Source organism: Heliconius melpomene, chromosome 19 (assembly GCF_056956725.1).
Source record: "Heliconius melpomene rosina isolate 202511_hmr_F chromosome 19, ASM5695672v1, whole genome shotgun sequence".
Taxonomy (NCBI): Eukaryota; Metazoa; Arthropoda; class Insecta; order Lepidoptera; family Nymphalidae; genus Heliconius; species Heliconius melpomene.
The window spans coordinates 2,400,215-2,415,544 of record NC_140407.1 but is presented as its reverse complement, the minus strand read 5'-3'; the positions used below and the strand labels follow the sequence as shown (position 1 = coordinate 2,415,544).

Here is a 15,330-nt window from a genome sequence, read left to right as displayed (position 1 = left end):
GCAACAATGTTCACAATAATTTAATTTACGTAAACACATTCATTCAGTATTTTAAAGTAAATTTTATTCCTTCTTTAACTTTTTTATTATATAAAACAGTAGACCTAGTACTACTCACAGATGAAAAATTGATAATAAATATAAAACAAAACATTATTTCACCACCAATAATATATTTTGTATCTTTGAAGTGTTTATTATTTGGTTTTATATATAACAATAAAAATTACTAAAATAAATATATTTAGGGCATGGTTATTACAAAATTGTTTTAAATAATAATTGTCTTTTTCATGGCAGTGTACCATTGTGGAAGAAAGGTCTATCTATCTTATTTTCAGGAAGGAAGGATTTTAAGGAAGTCTATCTTATTTTCACAAGTAAAATATATTTTAAAACTTGCGCACCTCTTAAAACCTCACATAAATGATTAAATACTATTTATTAGTTATAATCTGTAGAGAGGAAAACACAAATATACTACAAAGTATAATATTATAATTCAAAACTCTTCAGTATTTAAAATGCTAACAGATTAAAATTGGATTTAAGATCCATAATTATTTATTTTATAAACATCAATAATTCTAGTATAGTCTATTTCACAACATTTGAATTCTAAAATTGCTAATAATTTACACAATAGTAGGTAAATATGTAGAATTACATTAAAGTTAATGTGTAAAAATTATTTTTTATATCGTAAAAAGGTAATAAATTTCTCTTGAAAGGAAAACTTCTAATGATAGGAAATTAGTGGCCATTTTATTATTATATAAACGAATATTTTTAAAAAAAAAAGTAAAAGAAAAAAAAAAACGAAAACAAATAGTTTTTAAAACAGACAATGATTTTTATTCTTAATTATATACACAAAAACAAATTATATCGTTGTACACATTAGCAATCAAAATGATTTAAATCAAAATTCAAATACATTATACTAAGCCTTACGAAAATAATTTTCATTTAATATTTACTTAAAAAAATAAGCTAAATTGCAAAAAGTTGTCAAAATAAATAATAGTTATAAAAAAATTAAATGTTTCTTTAGTATTATTATTGCACATAGCTTCACAAGTGAAGTGGACGTAATTACCATAATATTATAACAGTTAGATAAGTTTAAATAATTCGACTAGCATCATAATACTTTCTGCTTAAAAAAATCAATTGACAACTTAATTCGTAATTTATATGTAGAACGAAAACAATATCTTATTTATTATAGGTTAATCTATGAAATAAAGCTGGTCATACACAAGAATATAGCATCAAAGGCCACGTAAAATATATATAACATGATAATATATCATGTTAAATAAGTTAATTGATCGATAATTATATTACGATACTCGTTAAAATATTCTGGAACAAGTAGAAAAATGGTATTAAATAAATCGAGTTTTCATAAATTCTAAATAAATAAAATAGATATTCATAGTGAGATATTCACAATATCTCTATATACAAATAAATAATACATACATAGATAAATAGTACAAAATTAATACAACCTGTTCTAATTAATAAGTTATTTTGAAAAGTCACCGATCATATTTATATTATACAGAGTTTAAAATAGAAATCTCGCGAAGTAACACTAAATCACAGTCTATATTAAATACGTCAACATTTATCTAAGATTTAAACGTCAAAACGACGAATAGTTTAAATAAATACATCCTATATAGTCTAGATCTGATTGAGATATACAAGATATTGCTCATAAAAAAGTTACATACCTTAGTACAGATTATATATAAACTTTCACGCTGTATCCCGCATATAGCAAGGTAGGCAGAGAACCTGACGAAAGGATACATCGTTCTTCACTTTCGTCCAATTATCGAGACGAAACTTAACACGCACTTTCTTTGTTACCAGAGCAAAGAAATAAAAATAATTAATTCCACCGATTGGTCATCCAAACAACTACCGCCGGATTTGCAGTCAAGACACTGCCGCTGCGCCACGACGGACTTCCGAAAAAAATTGGAAGAACTATATAGACATATGAATACTTTTCCCAATTTCTATATATAAATATAAAGTTTACTTTTCTCAATCAGACATGATAAGTTCTAAAGTACTAAGTAGGTCCATTCTAACAGTATCTAGGTATTTAGATAATAACTTGAAGAAACACTAAACATTTAAGAATGTCCGTTAATGTCTCGCGCTAGTCAATCGATTTGGACGGTTTCACTTTGTCCTTTTTGTCTGAACTGCTTTGGCTGCTCCTGGAAATATAAATAGGACTTTTTAAAGAGATGATCCGTATTTGTTAATGTCTCAAAAATTAGACGGTCCGTGGGGAATAGAGTTTCTTAACACTAGGTTCCCTTTACGTATTCGCTATGTGCGGCATATTATGACAAAAATAATATATTAAATAATGCTATTTATTGCCACATTCTTAAAGCATTTTTACCAAATAAAATTATATTCTGTTATACTAAAATATTATTATATACTTAAGCATACAAAGGCTAGAAATAAATAATAATTTAAATGGTAATGAAATAAACATTTTTAATATTCAGATTGAATAACATCATTTTTTTAATTAAGTACTTAGGTACTCCTACACACTACTACAAACATCTCTTTGATTGTGTTTACAAATTACAAAAAAAAACACTTACCAGTTGAAACTTAACCGTCACAACATGTGGCATAACCTGTAAATTCATATAAATCATAATTAACATAGTATATTAGAAACTTTATAACTTGGAATAATTTCATTTCACTTCTCTTCAACATGTTACTAGAAAGAATGCAATATATTATGTCTTTACTGCTTTGGCTTCACCCAATGAAGCCGAAGGTATGATATACCTACTTATAAATTTTAGTTCTTCCGTTTTTTTAAGTATGTTGTAAGTTATTATTTCTTACCAAATTTCATAATTGTAGGTTTACAGGAAACACCTTTTAAACTGTGAATTTTATATAAAATGCAGCACAATCGATGCATCGTATCTTTTAACTGCGTTTATTTAGGAATTTAACATTTTTTTGGTTCCCAAGGGACTATGGCAATGGATATTTCATATTCATTTCAGTTGGATACCTTCACAGTTCACACAATCTCGGCCAAGTCTTTACAGAAGGACCAACGGGTAAGTATAAAGTAATACTACTATAAGGATACCGTTTCCTTTTGAAGTACAGAACTCCAAGGGTTTTTCTTTAGATTCTGTACTTCAAAAAGCTTCCACAAATGATAAAGTTTCCACTAACCGTCCTTTATGCTTAGACGTCTTGAGCACAGGAGGGTCCACCACGCTCGGAGTCGTCTCTTCGCGCGTCTCTTTGCTTGGCGCGTAGAGGGATCTGGAGAAAACTTCCCGTTCACATCGATTATGTTGCTTTATTGTATGTTTATTTTTTGCTATTTTAGTGCTATTTAGTTTTATGGGTCATTCAAGTCTTTTATTTTATTCATACGCAATATATCGATGATTCTGCGGGGTTTGGGGAACGGAGTGCTTTAACACTAGGTTCCCTCTGCTTACCGTTGTATCTCGCATATAGGTTTTATTTTTAAAGTGATATAACATATAAAGTTAAAATAACAGTAATTATCTTTGATTCCACATTTTCTTTAAATATTGCTGCCATGATCATCTTTTAAAACCCTGTCCACTATTCCACATATTATCAAAAATACGTAAATAAAAGTAATATGTACTTGAATAGCCCGTGTTTTAGTGTTTTTATTAATTTAGCTAGTTTAGGTTAGTTAAAATATTTATTTAATTACTTAATTTTATTGTTATATTATAAAAAATAAATTGAATTAATGGTATTAATTGGAAAGCAGTTACTACACTGAGTTCAACGTGCACTCATTTAGTTAACGTATCGGGTGCCTCTCAAGTAATTGGCTAAAATATGGTAAATGAATTCGTAAAAATAGTTCTCTTTCTAGAAAATATTATTTGCAAGCTGATGTTTTTCAAAAAGAACAATTACGTCATTGGTTCACCAAATGCGACATTGTATAGAATTATGTTGCAACTCCAAAACAGTTATGTGAGAATGAAGAGTCTAATTGGCTACATAAAGATATAAAGAAAAAAAAACAAACAAGCAATACAAACACTACAAAATGTATGAAAAACTTACCTAGTAAGTTTACTTCGTGCTGGCCTTTGGAAGTTCCCGCTTTTCCCTCGTCTCAAAGAATGGAAGGACGTCTTAATGGGTTTGACGAGCGCCATGCTGTCCGACACGGGCCGCGCGCAGTTTAACGTCGTGACTGTGAACTCTACGTCTTTGATTGGTTCATTTGATGCTGCAAATTATATTTTGTGCTTTTCGAATAAACTTTTTTTATAGTTTCACGCTGTATCCCGCACATAGGAGTATGACTATTCCTAGTGTCAACACACTCCGTTCACATTAAGACACTTCTGTTTTACACTTTCTATCGAATTTTAAGACATTGCGTGTATATTGGTGGTACACAACGCCACGCTTTGTTATCTTACCAAAGTGAGGAAATTAAAATATTAAATATTTTACACCCCCGAGTGGGAAAGTCCTCGTCTGTGCAAAAAAAATAAACGAAACAAACCTGTAAATTCCTCAATAGGTTTATCAATAGTATCGTGATCGATCCAAGTTAATCCCATTTCAACTTTTTCAGCTAAATCTTGCCATCTTTGCCTATTTTCCATGGTGCCCGTATACAATGCCTGTATCCACGGGAACGTGTCCGAAAGCACTTTGTATAGAGGCAGGCATATCATATCGATGAAACCTACTTGCATTTGTGGTAATTCGTCTTTTTTTTCTCTGAAATAATAATAAAAAATTGGTTTCCTTACTATATTTTATAACAGGTGACAAATTATCACAGGTAAATATTATAACAGGCGACCCAAACATGGCTTCGCTCTCTTAAGGCTATTGCTGTGATATACTTAAATTATACAAAATCTTTACATTAATTGTAAATTGGAAAACGGAGTTTCTTGCCACTAGTTTTTCCTCTACCCTGCTAAGCTCGTAAATAACGGAAAGAATAAAAAAATATACCTGTCCATCATAGCTATAGGTTGTTGGTTAAGCTGTAATTTCTCCAAATCTCCCTGATCGAAGAATTCATCAGCTACCAATTTGGCCACTTTATGTTGTACCTCCCAAGGTTTCGCTATCGCTGATACGTCGCATGCTGTCATCATCATGCCGCAAAGCACTGGACGAAAACAAAATATTAATAATAATTGATCACATTCTACGGATAGACGCTAGACTATTTAAGATTATAAAGGAATTGTTGGAGTTTTAAAATTTTATATATTATAAAAGCCCAAACAATTTAAGAGATGTTACGTATAAAGTGCGGAAACTAAAAGAGCCATGAATAAGAAAAAAAAAACATAAAATGTTTACTAACATTCTTTCTTTTCCTGACTTTGCCAATCGAATTCGCCATTTTCAACTAATTCTAGAAACTTCGATTTCTTCTTGAAATACATAGCTAGGTCTGTTGACAATATCGCTGTTTCCACAACGCGCATTACATCTTTGTAATCGCATGGGGATAATGCCTGGAATTAAATAAAAAATTAATAAATAAATTATATAAGTATGTAAATTATTTTTATATTTAGATTGTATTTTTAATATTTTTTTTAATTTATAAATTATAATATTTACTAAAATAATGTAGAATGTAGGCATGTAGGAATGTATTTCGCTTTAAATGGATTAAGCAATATTTTTACGACATCCGCACAAACCGTATTTAAATCTACTGAATATAGGTAATTATAAAGTGACTTATCATCAAATTTTCAATATAGATTAAAAATAAACAAAAAAAAGAAACAAATAATAAATTATACATTAATTAATCAATTGAAAAAAACAAACAAAACTTACTTGAAATATGTTATTGCTCTCGCTATTCAAAATCATTACACACTGATCGAAATGATGGTGTTCCATAGTGGACGTCGAATACAAAATGGCCAAAGGACTTTCGGTTTTCGTTTGAAACGCATTATTAGTGCCTCTATGGTCTAGGTCGTGACAAAGACAAGCCACTAGAAGACCTAGGATTTCTAGGTCAGACATAAATCTCTCCATTTTACCAGTTTTCAACATGGCGAACATTGTCTGTGCTACGTTCAATGCGTGCCGCCAGTTGTGGTACTTGACTGGACGGTAGTTCTTCTTTACTGATAGTATCCATCTGCATAGCACCTGTAAAGTTAAGTTTTATATATAATTTACATTTTTTTTTGCTTGAGGCGACATCCTGTACATTTAGCGGTTAGGCAGAGGTTACGTGGGAACCTAGTGTTAAAACACTCCGTTCAAAATAGGAAACGTCCGTTTCCGAATTCTCCACTTTCCGAATTCTCGAGGCACTGCTTGGTAAGTGACAGAACTCTTCTCTACGCACGCAAAATATTTATTATTTCATTCCTCCAAATGGGACTCTAACCCACAATAGTTGTGTTGTCAGCCGCTAGCTTGTGCTCTTGCACCAAGACGGTATCAAGAAAACGGAAGAAATGGAAATATAAATATTTGTTTTTCTCGAACGGGGATCGAATCCACAACCAGTCGCGTTTAAATCACACTGTACCCCCGCACTACGACTGGCCTCACCATTTATAGATAAAATTTTAATGATTGTAATTTAACTATAAAACACAAACCTAGCCAATTGATGATAACAAATAAACAAAACAATAGATGCTTCAATCATATTATTGCAATTTTAGATTACGCTTTTGTTAACAACTTAATGTGAAAATATTTTCATTTGTGTTATTTTGAATTGTAAAAGAACAAATAGCTGTGGATATTATTGCATATCTAATATGAAAAATGGTGAATTATAAAAAAGATTTCTTTTGTATTAAATATACTGAATGAAATCAAAATTTTGATACTAATTATTATATGGTGAGAACCTCTATAAAATGCTCTAAAAAGTAAAAAAAATATAAAAGAGGTAGTAATTTTCAAATGGCTTAACATATTTTTTTATATTATGATTAAAGAGTAAGAACTCAAACTCGATTAAGTCACCTTGAAATAAAAAATACTAGACGAAAATAGATTTGGGAGTTACTACGCCACAGAAATGCAGATATGTAAAATCTAGACCCCCTCTATTTTCATCAGGAGCTAAAGATAAATTAACCTAATATTTTACTTAATATTTATGAAAGACTAGCGGCCCGCTCGCGGTTTCATCCGCGTGAACTATGTTATTATTAATTTCTGTCTCCATGGCTACGTCCTAGTGACGTCTATGCAAAATTTGAGATTCCTAGCACTTGTAGTTTCTGAGATTTCGTGATGAGTGAGTGACCTTTCGATTTTATATATATAGATTTATATCCCATACTTACATCGTAAGGAATATGAAATTTTTCGACAAGATTGCACTGAAGGAACATTCGTAACGTCGCTCTACATGTATCTTCGTCTGATAAATCGAAATCTGTAAAAAAAACAACATTTTAACAATAATATAATGATATTATAGGCTGATATCTGATTTTAAATGGGACACTTTTTAGGTTCGATTTCTACTCGGGGACATTTTTTTTTTTCATTTTCTCAGGGTACACGCTGTATCACGCTGTGAACCAAAAAAATGAATTATATATTAAATATATTAGTTTCAAAAAGCCTCACGTCTATTCCCTACTATTATATATAAAAAAGTAACAACAGACAATACAAACTTACCGTGAAACTTAAAACTATACAAATTATAGACTTCAGCGGAGGGTATGACCTCTTGACATAATTTGTTCGTGTCTTCCGCCGACGCCGTCGCGTGGTACGACAGACACTCGAGCGCTACCTTTGGAGCAAATGGTATTTTTTATTAACTATTAAATAAGATATCAATAGAAAATACTTAAATATCTATGAGGCCAGTCGTGGTGCAGTGGCACAAGCGCGTGACATTTGATGTTTAGCTGTTTCATTTCACCGCGTTCAAGCGCGGCGTTGAGTTACGCCACTCAACGCGTAATGCCTTCAGAACTATCAATTTCATTATAGGTACATTTTTATCTAGTTGCCAGTAATATTTTACACACGCTGATATTTCATATTTGCAATCATCGACCGACCAAAAAAGCCGAGCATCAAACAAAATAAGTATATTTTTTCTCTAAATAAGATTCGAGCTCGTAATCATTGCTTTTATAGAAATTAATTTATTTTCAATTTTATATCCCGCTTATAGTAGGGTACCCAGTATGTAGAGGGAACCCAGTAAGACACTCCTTTCTCCACTTTCCGCAGAATATTTGAGACAATGCCTGTTGAGTGGCGGGATTCAACGCCCCGTTTCGCTTTGTTACCACAGCGAAGAAATGTAAATATTAATAAATAATAGTTCATTAGCCATGTGGGGATGTAACTCACTACCATCTTGTTTATAGTGACATGTTTAACCCACTGCGCCGTCATAGCTTCATTTTATATTTATTTATTTAGAATTTAAATATACATTACCTTTTGCTTTGCCATCAACTTGCAAGCGTTCTCATACATTTGCGTATTATGGATGCCGAGACCACAGAATATAGCGAACGCTTCGAATATTGAAATGTCGCCGTCAGTGAACTGAGATCCGTTTTCCTACAAAAAGCCAATAATATTCTAAGTTGAAAAATGTCTCACTACTCTCGAACTTTCTAGATTTTTCTGTATATTTCAATATCGGTCGTACAAAGTAGTAAATAATACGGTGCATTAATTTTCAAATACAAATAAAACGAAATCTTTGCTTTACTTTTAATTGTTGGTGAAGTTTTTCAAATTCAATTAAATTCATACATTAAATTTGATTAACAATTTTCTTGAATCCAGTACAAATACGTTTGATTTACGATTATTTTTTGTTCTTAATAAAACCTAAGAGGTATACATATTATTTATATACTTATATATATATATATATAAAAATTACAAAAATGATTAAATATCTAATCTGATAAACACACCTTATTTATCAATTGCGCTACCCCTATAACATCTTTATTAGCGTTGACTATCGGCATACAAAGCATGGTGCGGACGTTCGCTGCGTCGTCAGTTACGTTGTCGTCCACCACCATTCCATTCTCTTTCCTCCAGTCCTCCACATCAGATATGTTTAAAGCTTTATTTGATTGAGCTACCTGTTAAAAGGATTTTTATAGTTTCACGCTGCATCCCGTATACAGCAGGATATGAAATAGGAAACCTAGTGTTTAAACACTCCGTTTCCCGACTAAAGCCTGTGTTTTGTCATGTTACCAGAGTAAATAAATGAAAATATATATCATAATCATTTTCCAGGATGGGGATTAAACCCACAACCTTCATATATACCAACAGTCAGACGCTGCCGTACTACACCACGACGACTGTCAATCTTCTTCTTAAAAAAATCTAATTTAATTTATTTAAATCAAATTAGGTATATGAATTAGAATTGAAGATAAAAGTTTTAAATACACAATTTAATCTCAACAAGGCACCTTTGTGATAACAATTTAGAATCAGAAACTGAGAAAGTTCTTAGCGTCGCGTCGCGTCGTATTAAAATCTAGACCTGGTAATCTGAGATTAGGTGCGCATTAAAGTTCAAGGGAAACACGATTGCCTTTCAACTCACGACCTCTGAGGTAAAACGCCGAAAATAAATTGTGATGCAAATTTAGGTCTAACGGAATAAAATGCGTAGATTCTTAATAAAGCTCTATGAGAGATTTGTAGAAGTTGGAAATATAGACAAAATATTTATTTATTTTATTAAATTTTTGCTTTTTTCTTTATTTTTGGACATATATTTTTTTGGGGCCGTAGTGAAGCAGGGGCACATCGGGTGTTGAGTGGCGGAATTCAACCACGCTCTTTGCCTTGTTACGAAAATGATATGAAAATTTTAATGTTTCATTTTTTCAAGTGGGCATCGAACTTAGTCGTTGTGTTTACACACCCTGGCCTGCGCCATGGAGGTGTTAATTGACCCTATTATACCCCATAAATTAAAGACTTTTTGTGAATATATTTTATATGTAGATACCAATTAATTTTTCAAATAAAGCTTCATTTCTAGAAAATAGCAAATAATAGACATATGCTATACAACACTTATTTCTAGAACTCGAACACTCCAAATACAAGTTATTCAACACAATAATAAGTTATAATTAAGTTAGAGCGAGTATTGCAGGCGAGTGGTTCCACAATGCTCGCTTGCCAAAGTTTATATATAACACGACCAAATTGTAGAGTTAGTTAGTGTATAGCTGTGTAGTTTATGAACTGCTCTACTATGTATTTTGTAGTATATAACGTATATAACCACTGCTTGGAAGTAAAGTTTCTTGTAAAATCATTAAAGAAAAAACATCTATAAATATATTTTTATCTATACAAATATATCTAAAATACACAAAAAATATCCCTTTTGTTTAATATACATATACTCATACTTTTTATAAAATATTTTTTATCTCTCCTGATTATTTTTTCAACAGGTTTACATTATAAGCCGACGATATGTAGCTCTTAGTTATTTAATAGTAAAAGCTAGTATATCATTTACTTACTGCAAGAGCAATACAAGCTAACGTCGACTTAATATCATGTCGAGGTGTAAGCGTGGTTCTCGAGTGTTTTGCTCCCAGTTCGAATAAAGTATGGAACCTCGTCGGTGCGGGCGGCGGTAGAGCTGGTGCTCCACTTCGTCTGCCGCCTGGTCTTTGGACTATACGTTCTAGATGACTCTGTAATATAATAAATAAATATAGAAATAATAATAAGTTTTTTGAAAAATGTACAATTCCATACAGAAAAAAGGAATAATAGAAATATATATATTATGTAATCGTAATATAGTAGCAAAACGATCACCAATAAGCACGATGGAATTTTAAAATATAATTAAAGTACTTAAACTAAAAGAACGGATTCAACCATGTAAACGAAAATAAATAAAACGGTAAGGATTTACAATTTTACCTATTTGTATATTTGCTGAAACATGAATAAAGGTTATTAGAAGACCTTTTTGGGTATAATAGTCGTTACCTTAAAGTACATATACTAATATATAAACGATGTTAAAGATAAGGTTTATTTTTTCTTTACGTACTTTTCTAATGTATAGGCTTTTTGCAATGTCGTCAAGTTTTATTTATTTTAGTAGTTTAGTTATGAGTTCAAAGTCAATTTTAAGAAAAATAAATATATGTTTTTAATTCATATATTTCTTCGATCTTGTTAGGCAAAACTTTGGTTTACTATACACACTGTTGTGGATTTATGATAAAATAATTGATATACATATAATTTTCTATTATTTTATTTACTGTTAAACCGAGTAAGATAATCGCTCAGTGTATTTGTATATCACTTCTCTGGTGTAACAACGACGTATTTGCACTTATTGAGAAATTACACATTCCTCATACATTGACATATTAACATCAACCCAAGACGTGAGAGATAGATGAAAAACAATAACACTTGTTTAAAATAAGATTCTACTGTGATGCACAAACTACCAATACCCAAGACTCAACAGTGCAACACAGTTGAAGTTTCAACCAAAATGTAATATAAAATAGAAATTGGTAAAGTTTTTCAGCCCTCATTTGAAATGTATTCAGCATAGCTGATATAAATCCAAGTTTGGGGTTTCAACAAAATCGGTATTGAAGTCACGTTTTCACCTAACAGTAAAGGTATTTTCTTTTCTCTGATTACGCTATCCTACTGGTTAATAACATCTGTCATAAAGTGTAATAGTCTACAAAATTGGATTTTTTTAGTATTTTCTGAATTATATATATTTTTTCTAGTGAATAGAGTAGAAAGAGGATAGCTAGTGTAAAGACACTCCGTTCTCCATTTTTCCGCCGAATTCTGTTGAGTGGCGAAATTCAACGCCATGCTTTATTTCTACACCAGAGTGAAGAAATAAAAATATTAAATACTTAATTTCCTCGAGTGGAAATCGAATCCACAACCTGGGCACTCGCAATGCTACCAGAATTCGGCAAAAATTGGGGAACGGAGTGTCTTAACACTAGGTACCCAACATGTGGGTGGGGTGGGGGGGAAATGTGGGTTACAACAGGGTGAAGCTAAAAAAAAAAGGTTTACTTACAGATTCACAGTGATCCGTATCCAATATGAAAACCGCACATCTCTCACATTTCAACAGTTCACGCGCCTCCGTCATGATCTTGGTAACTAGACATTCTAAATTGCTCTGCTCCTCAAATATACTTCGCGCCAAAGCAAGGAGTATCTGGTTCCTTTTATACTCCAGCACTGATGACTCGAACAGTTGTGCATTTTGTATGCCAATGCCGCAGAATGTTAGATAGCGGCGGAAGACTTCCACGTCGCGTGGTGAAAACTCTTTTGAACCTAAAAGTCAGATTTTTTAATGAATTTTACCATCTTTCGTTCTCGTATTTTGTTTATTTATCCTAGTGATATTATACATGTGAAAGTTTGTGAGTCTTTACAGTAACATAGATTATACATTAAAATATGAAATAGTATACAATTTAGGTAAATATTATGAATAAATGAACTATAATATTACAATAAGTTTAAGCGGTCGAAGCCGCGTCTGAATACTAGATGTATTCACTCTTTCTGTTTAGATTAAACTTTGATATTTGATATTGGGTGAGTTAACACAAATTAATCCAAATTTTTTCGTCTTCGGTCGATTCATAGACAGTAACAATTTCTTAGACAGAAATAATCTTTTTTGTTTAATATTGGAATTTAAAAATATTAAGTGCAATTATAAATGTTGTAAGTCACCTAAAACAATGTTAATAAAAATTTAGGTTTTTCGTTTTAGGCTTTACATTTAGGTTAAATTTATAATAAAAATCCCTCTGTTGAAATTAAATTTCACTTACCATCAGTTTTGTTAATAATTTGGGCTACGCCAACCACGTCCCCTTCGCAATTACAGATCGGCATACACAATATTAATTCAGTTTTATATCCTGTCCGAGCGTCGATCTCGCTGTTGAATCTGGAATTAAATGTTATATAAATAACCAAGTATAGTATTACGTTGTATTTTATATACAAGTAAATAAGGTATTTAGCCTACCAATGTCATAATTTTTTTTTATATCTTAAGTAAGAATTTTTTTTTTAGATAAAACTTAGAAAAAATATTAAAGAGAGAAGGGAGAAATTATTAAAGAGTGTAGACATTTTTTGATTGAATAACTTTTTAAATTTAGTATTTATGCAACAAATAATATCCTATAACCTAACCTCGATAAAAGTCCTTTTTTCAATATAAATCATTTTTCAATTCAATAGTTCATGAGATTAGAGCGTTTAGAGAAACAAACTTTACTTTGTAATATTAGTGTAGATAGTAAAAATAACTTTTTTTCACCTACCGTGGATCGGCATAAGCGTTCTTGATGTTGATAGGATGTTTCGTTTGGGCGGCCAACCCCGCGACTCCGACCCCGAAGTTAATTTTTATTTCTTGCGATCTTGCTATACGTAAGGCGTCGTAGAGATCTAAAAACAAAATAAAAAGATATTAAAAATATTGGCTAGATTTGCGTATCTCTACTACATATAGAAAGTACTACGACATTATATTCTCTTCTATATAATTCACTGATTCTAGCTGGGAGACTGGAGAGATTTGTCATTAATTTCTATGTGCAAAATTCATTGATTAAAATGAGTTAAGATAATGGATGTATTGGAAGAATGTGAAAAAATGGAAAGCAGGACTGACGAGAATATTCGTCGTCTTACTGGTACGAGTACAATTGATATAAATTTTGTTGTTAGCATCTCTGTAGAAAATTTTTAGGATATGTACTTCTAAATATATAAAATAGAGTAATCAATTTGTAGGACTTCTTACTAAATATTTCTTGATAGAAGCTGTCATACTATTATATACTTTGTATATAATTTTTCATAATTTTTTTTATTCATAATATTAATATTATATACTATGAATTATTGTTATTATCTAAGCGCAGCATTTGCCTATGTTGGAAATAATAATAATAATTTAGATCCGTAACATCCATTACTCGTACCCAATTTCCGTTATCATCTAAGAAGCTTCCGGAAGCTATCACTATTATTATTAATACTACGTACAAGGTAACTACCGAGGTCCGGTGACGCCACAAAATTAATTAAAGAGCAACTATCTACCTCAGCTTGTCATTTGACCTGGTTTCAAATATTAATTTGACCACATATCAAAACAATATCAAGAAAATATAAATATTAAATAATTAATTTCCCTAAGTGGAAATCAAATTCACAACCATCGCCTTTACAGTAACGCTGTGCCACTGCGCTACGACGGCATCAAATACCATCTTCTTAAAAATCCGTTACTATAGCAACGCCTAAACAATAGTAAAAACCGACATAATCTCTTTGTCTTCTATAAAAAAAGGCAAAATATAAGGCTTTGTACAAAACGAATCTTTAGAAATTACTTCCAAGTGCAGCTCATTTCTCGAGTCCACTTAGCCTAGTTCCACGTGAACTCTTAAAAATCTGCGAAGTGAGTAACATTTAAATGATGGGAAGAGATTAGATGTAACAATCCAGGTCCAGATTACGTCTCATTATGAACTTTGTGCTGCTTTTGTGATTCTAATTGTCATGCATTTGTTGAATTCTTTGAGTTAAAAACTTTATTTTATTCTTTACTATAAAATTTTAATTTTAATTATATAGAGAATATAAACACTTGATGAATATTCAGAAAATACTTTTTCTTTTGTTTTTTTATTGATTTCATGCTGTATCCCGCAAATAGCATGGTAGGACGAAGGAACCTGGGAACCTAGTGTTAAGACAATCCGTTTCCTTTAAGAAACTTCCTTTCTCGACTGTCCGCCGAATTCTGGAGGCATTGCGTGTTGAGTGGTGGAAGTCAATGTTGCGCTTTGTCTCGTTACGAGTGAGGAAAATGAAAATATTAAATATTTCATTTCGTCAAGTGGGAATCGAACCCACAATCTGTGGCGTTTACAGTCACCATACCATCATTGCCAAGATCGTTCATATCGAGCGAAGCGATGAGGCGGGTTTGTACATAATACAATTTTGGTAGCAATCTGCATAATCTATATATATAAAATCGAAAGGTCACTCACTCATCACGAAATCTCAGAAACTACTTGTGGTAGGAATCTCAAATTTTGCATAGGAGTTATTTATAGGACGTAGGTGCTCGCTAAGACGGGAATTTGCAATATTCGACTTCTAAGGGGTTGTTTTTGGGGTCGAAAGTTTGTATGAAAC

The 15,330-nt window shown here is 31.5% G+C and overlaps 1 protein-coding gene across 2 annotated transcripts in view; it reads right to left on the bottom strand.

Moving 5' to 3' along the window:
* Nucleotides 1-5: 5 nt before the first annotated feature.
* Nucleotides 6-15,330, bottom strand: part of LOC146528312 (cGMP-specific 3',5'-cyclic phosphodiesterase-like) — a 73,646-nt gene continuing 58,321 nt past the window's right edge. The window contains exons 5-20 of one of the 2 annotated variants that reach the window (XM_085203898.1): nucleotides 13,437-13,563; nucleotides 12,936-13,054; nucleotides 12,161-12,426; nucleotides 10,599-10,775; nucleotides 9,003-9,179; nucleotides 8,512-8,637; nucleotides 7,732-7,849; nucleotides 7,389-7,480; nucleotides 5,902-6,225; nucleotides 5,414-5,567; nucleotides 5,053-5,212; nucleotides 4,589-4,809; nucleotides 4,138-4,306; nucleotides 3,250-3,352; nucleotides 2,649-2,684; nucleotides 6-2,243 (exon numbers count right to left, since the gene is read on the bottom strand). In XM_085203898.1, coding sequence (XP_085060024.1) covers nucleotides 3,262-3,352; nucleotides 4,138-4,306; nucleotides 4,589-4,809; nucleotides 5,053-5,212; nucleotides 5,414-5,567; nucleotides 5,902-6,225; nucleotides 7,389-7,480; nucleotides 7,732-7,849; nucleotides 8,512-8,637; nucleotides 9,003-9,179; nucleotides 10,599-10,775; nucleotides 12,161-12,426; nucleotides 12,936-13,054; nucleotides 13,437-13,563 — 2,321 coding nt within the window. In that variant the 3' untranslated portion in view covers nucleotides 6-2,243; nucleotides 2,649-2,684; nucleotides 3,250-3,261. The remainder of the gene's footprint in view (nucleotides 2,244-2,648; nucleotides 2,685-3,249; nucleotides 3,353-4,137; nucleotides 4,307-4,588; nucleotides 4,810-5,052; nucleotides 5,213-5,413; nucleotides 5,568-5,901; nucleotides 6,226-7,388; nucleotides 7,481-7,731; nucleotides 7,850-8,511; nucleotides 8,638-9,002; nucleotides 9,180-10,598; nucleotides 10,776-12,160; nucleotides 12,427-12,935; nucleotides 13,055-13,436; nucleotides 13,564-15,330) is intronic. The other variant, XM_085203897.1, reaches the window with a different exon arrangement.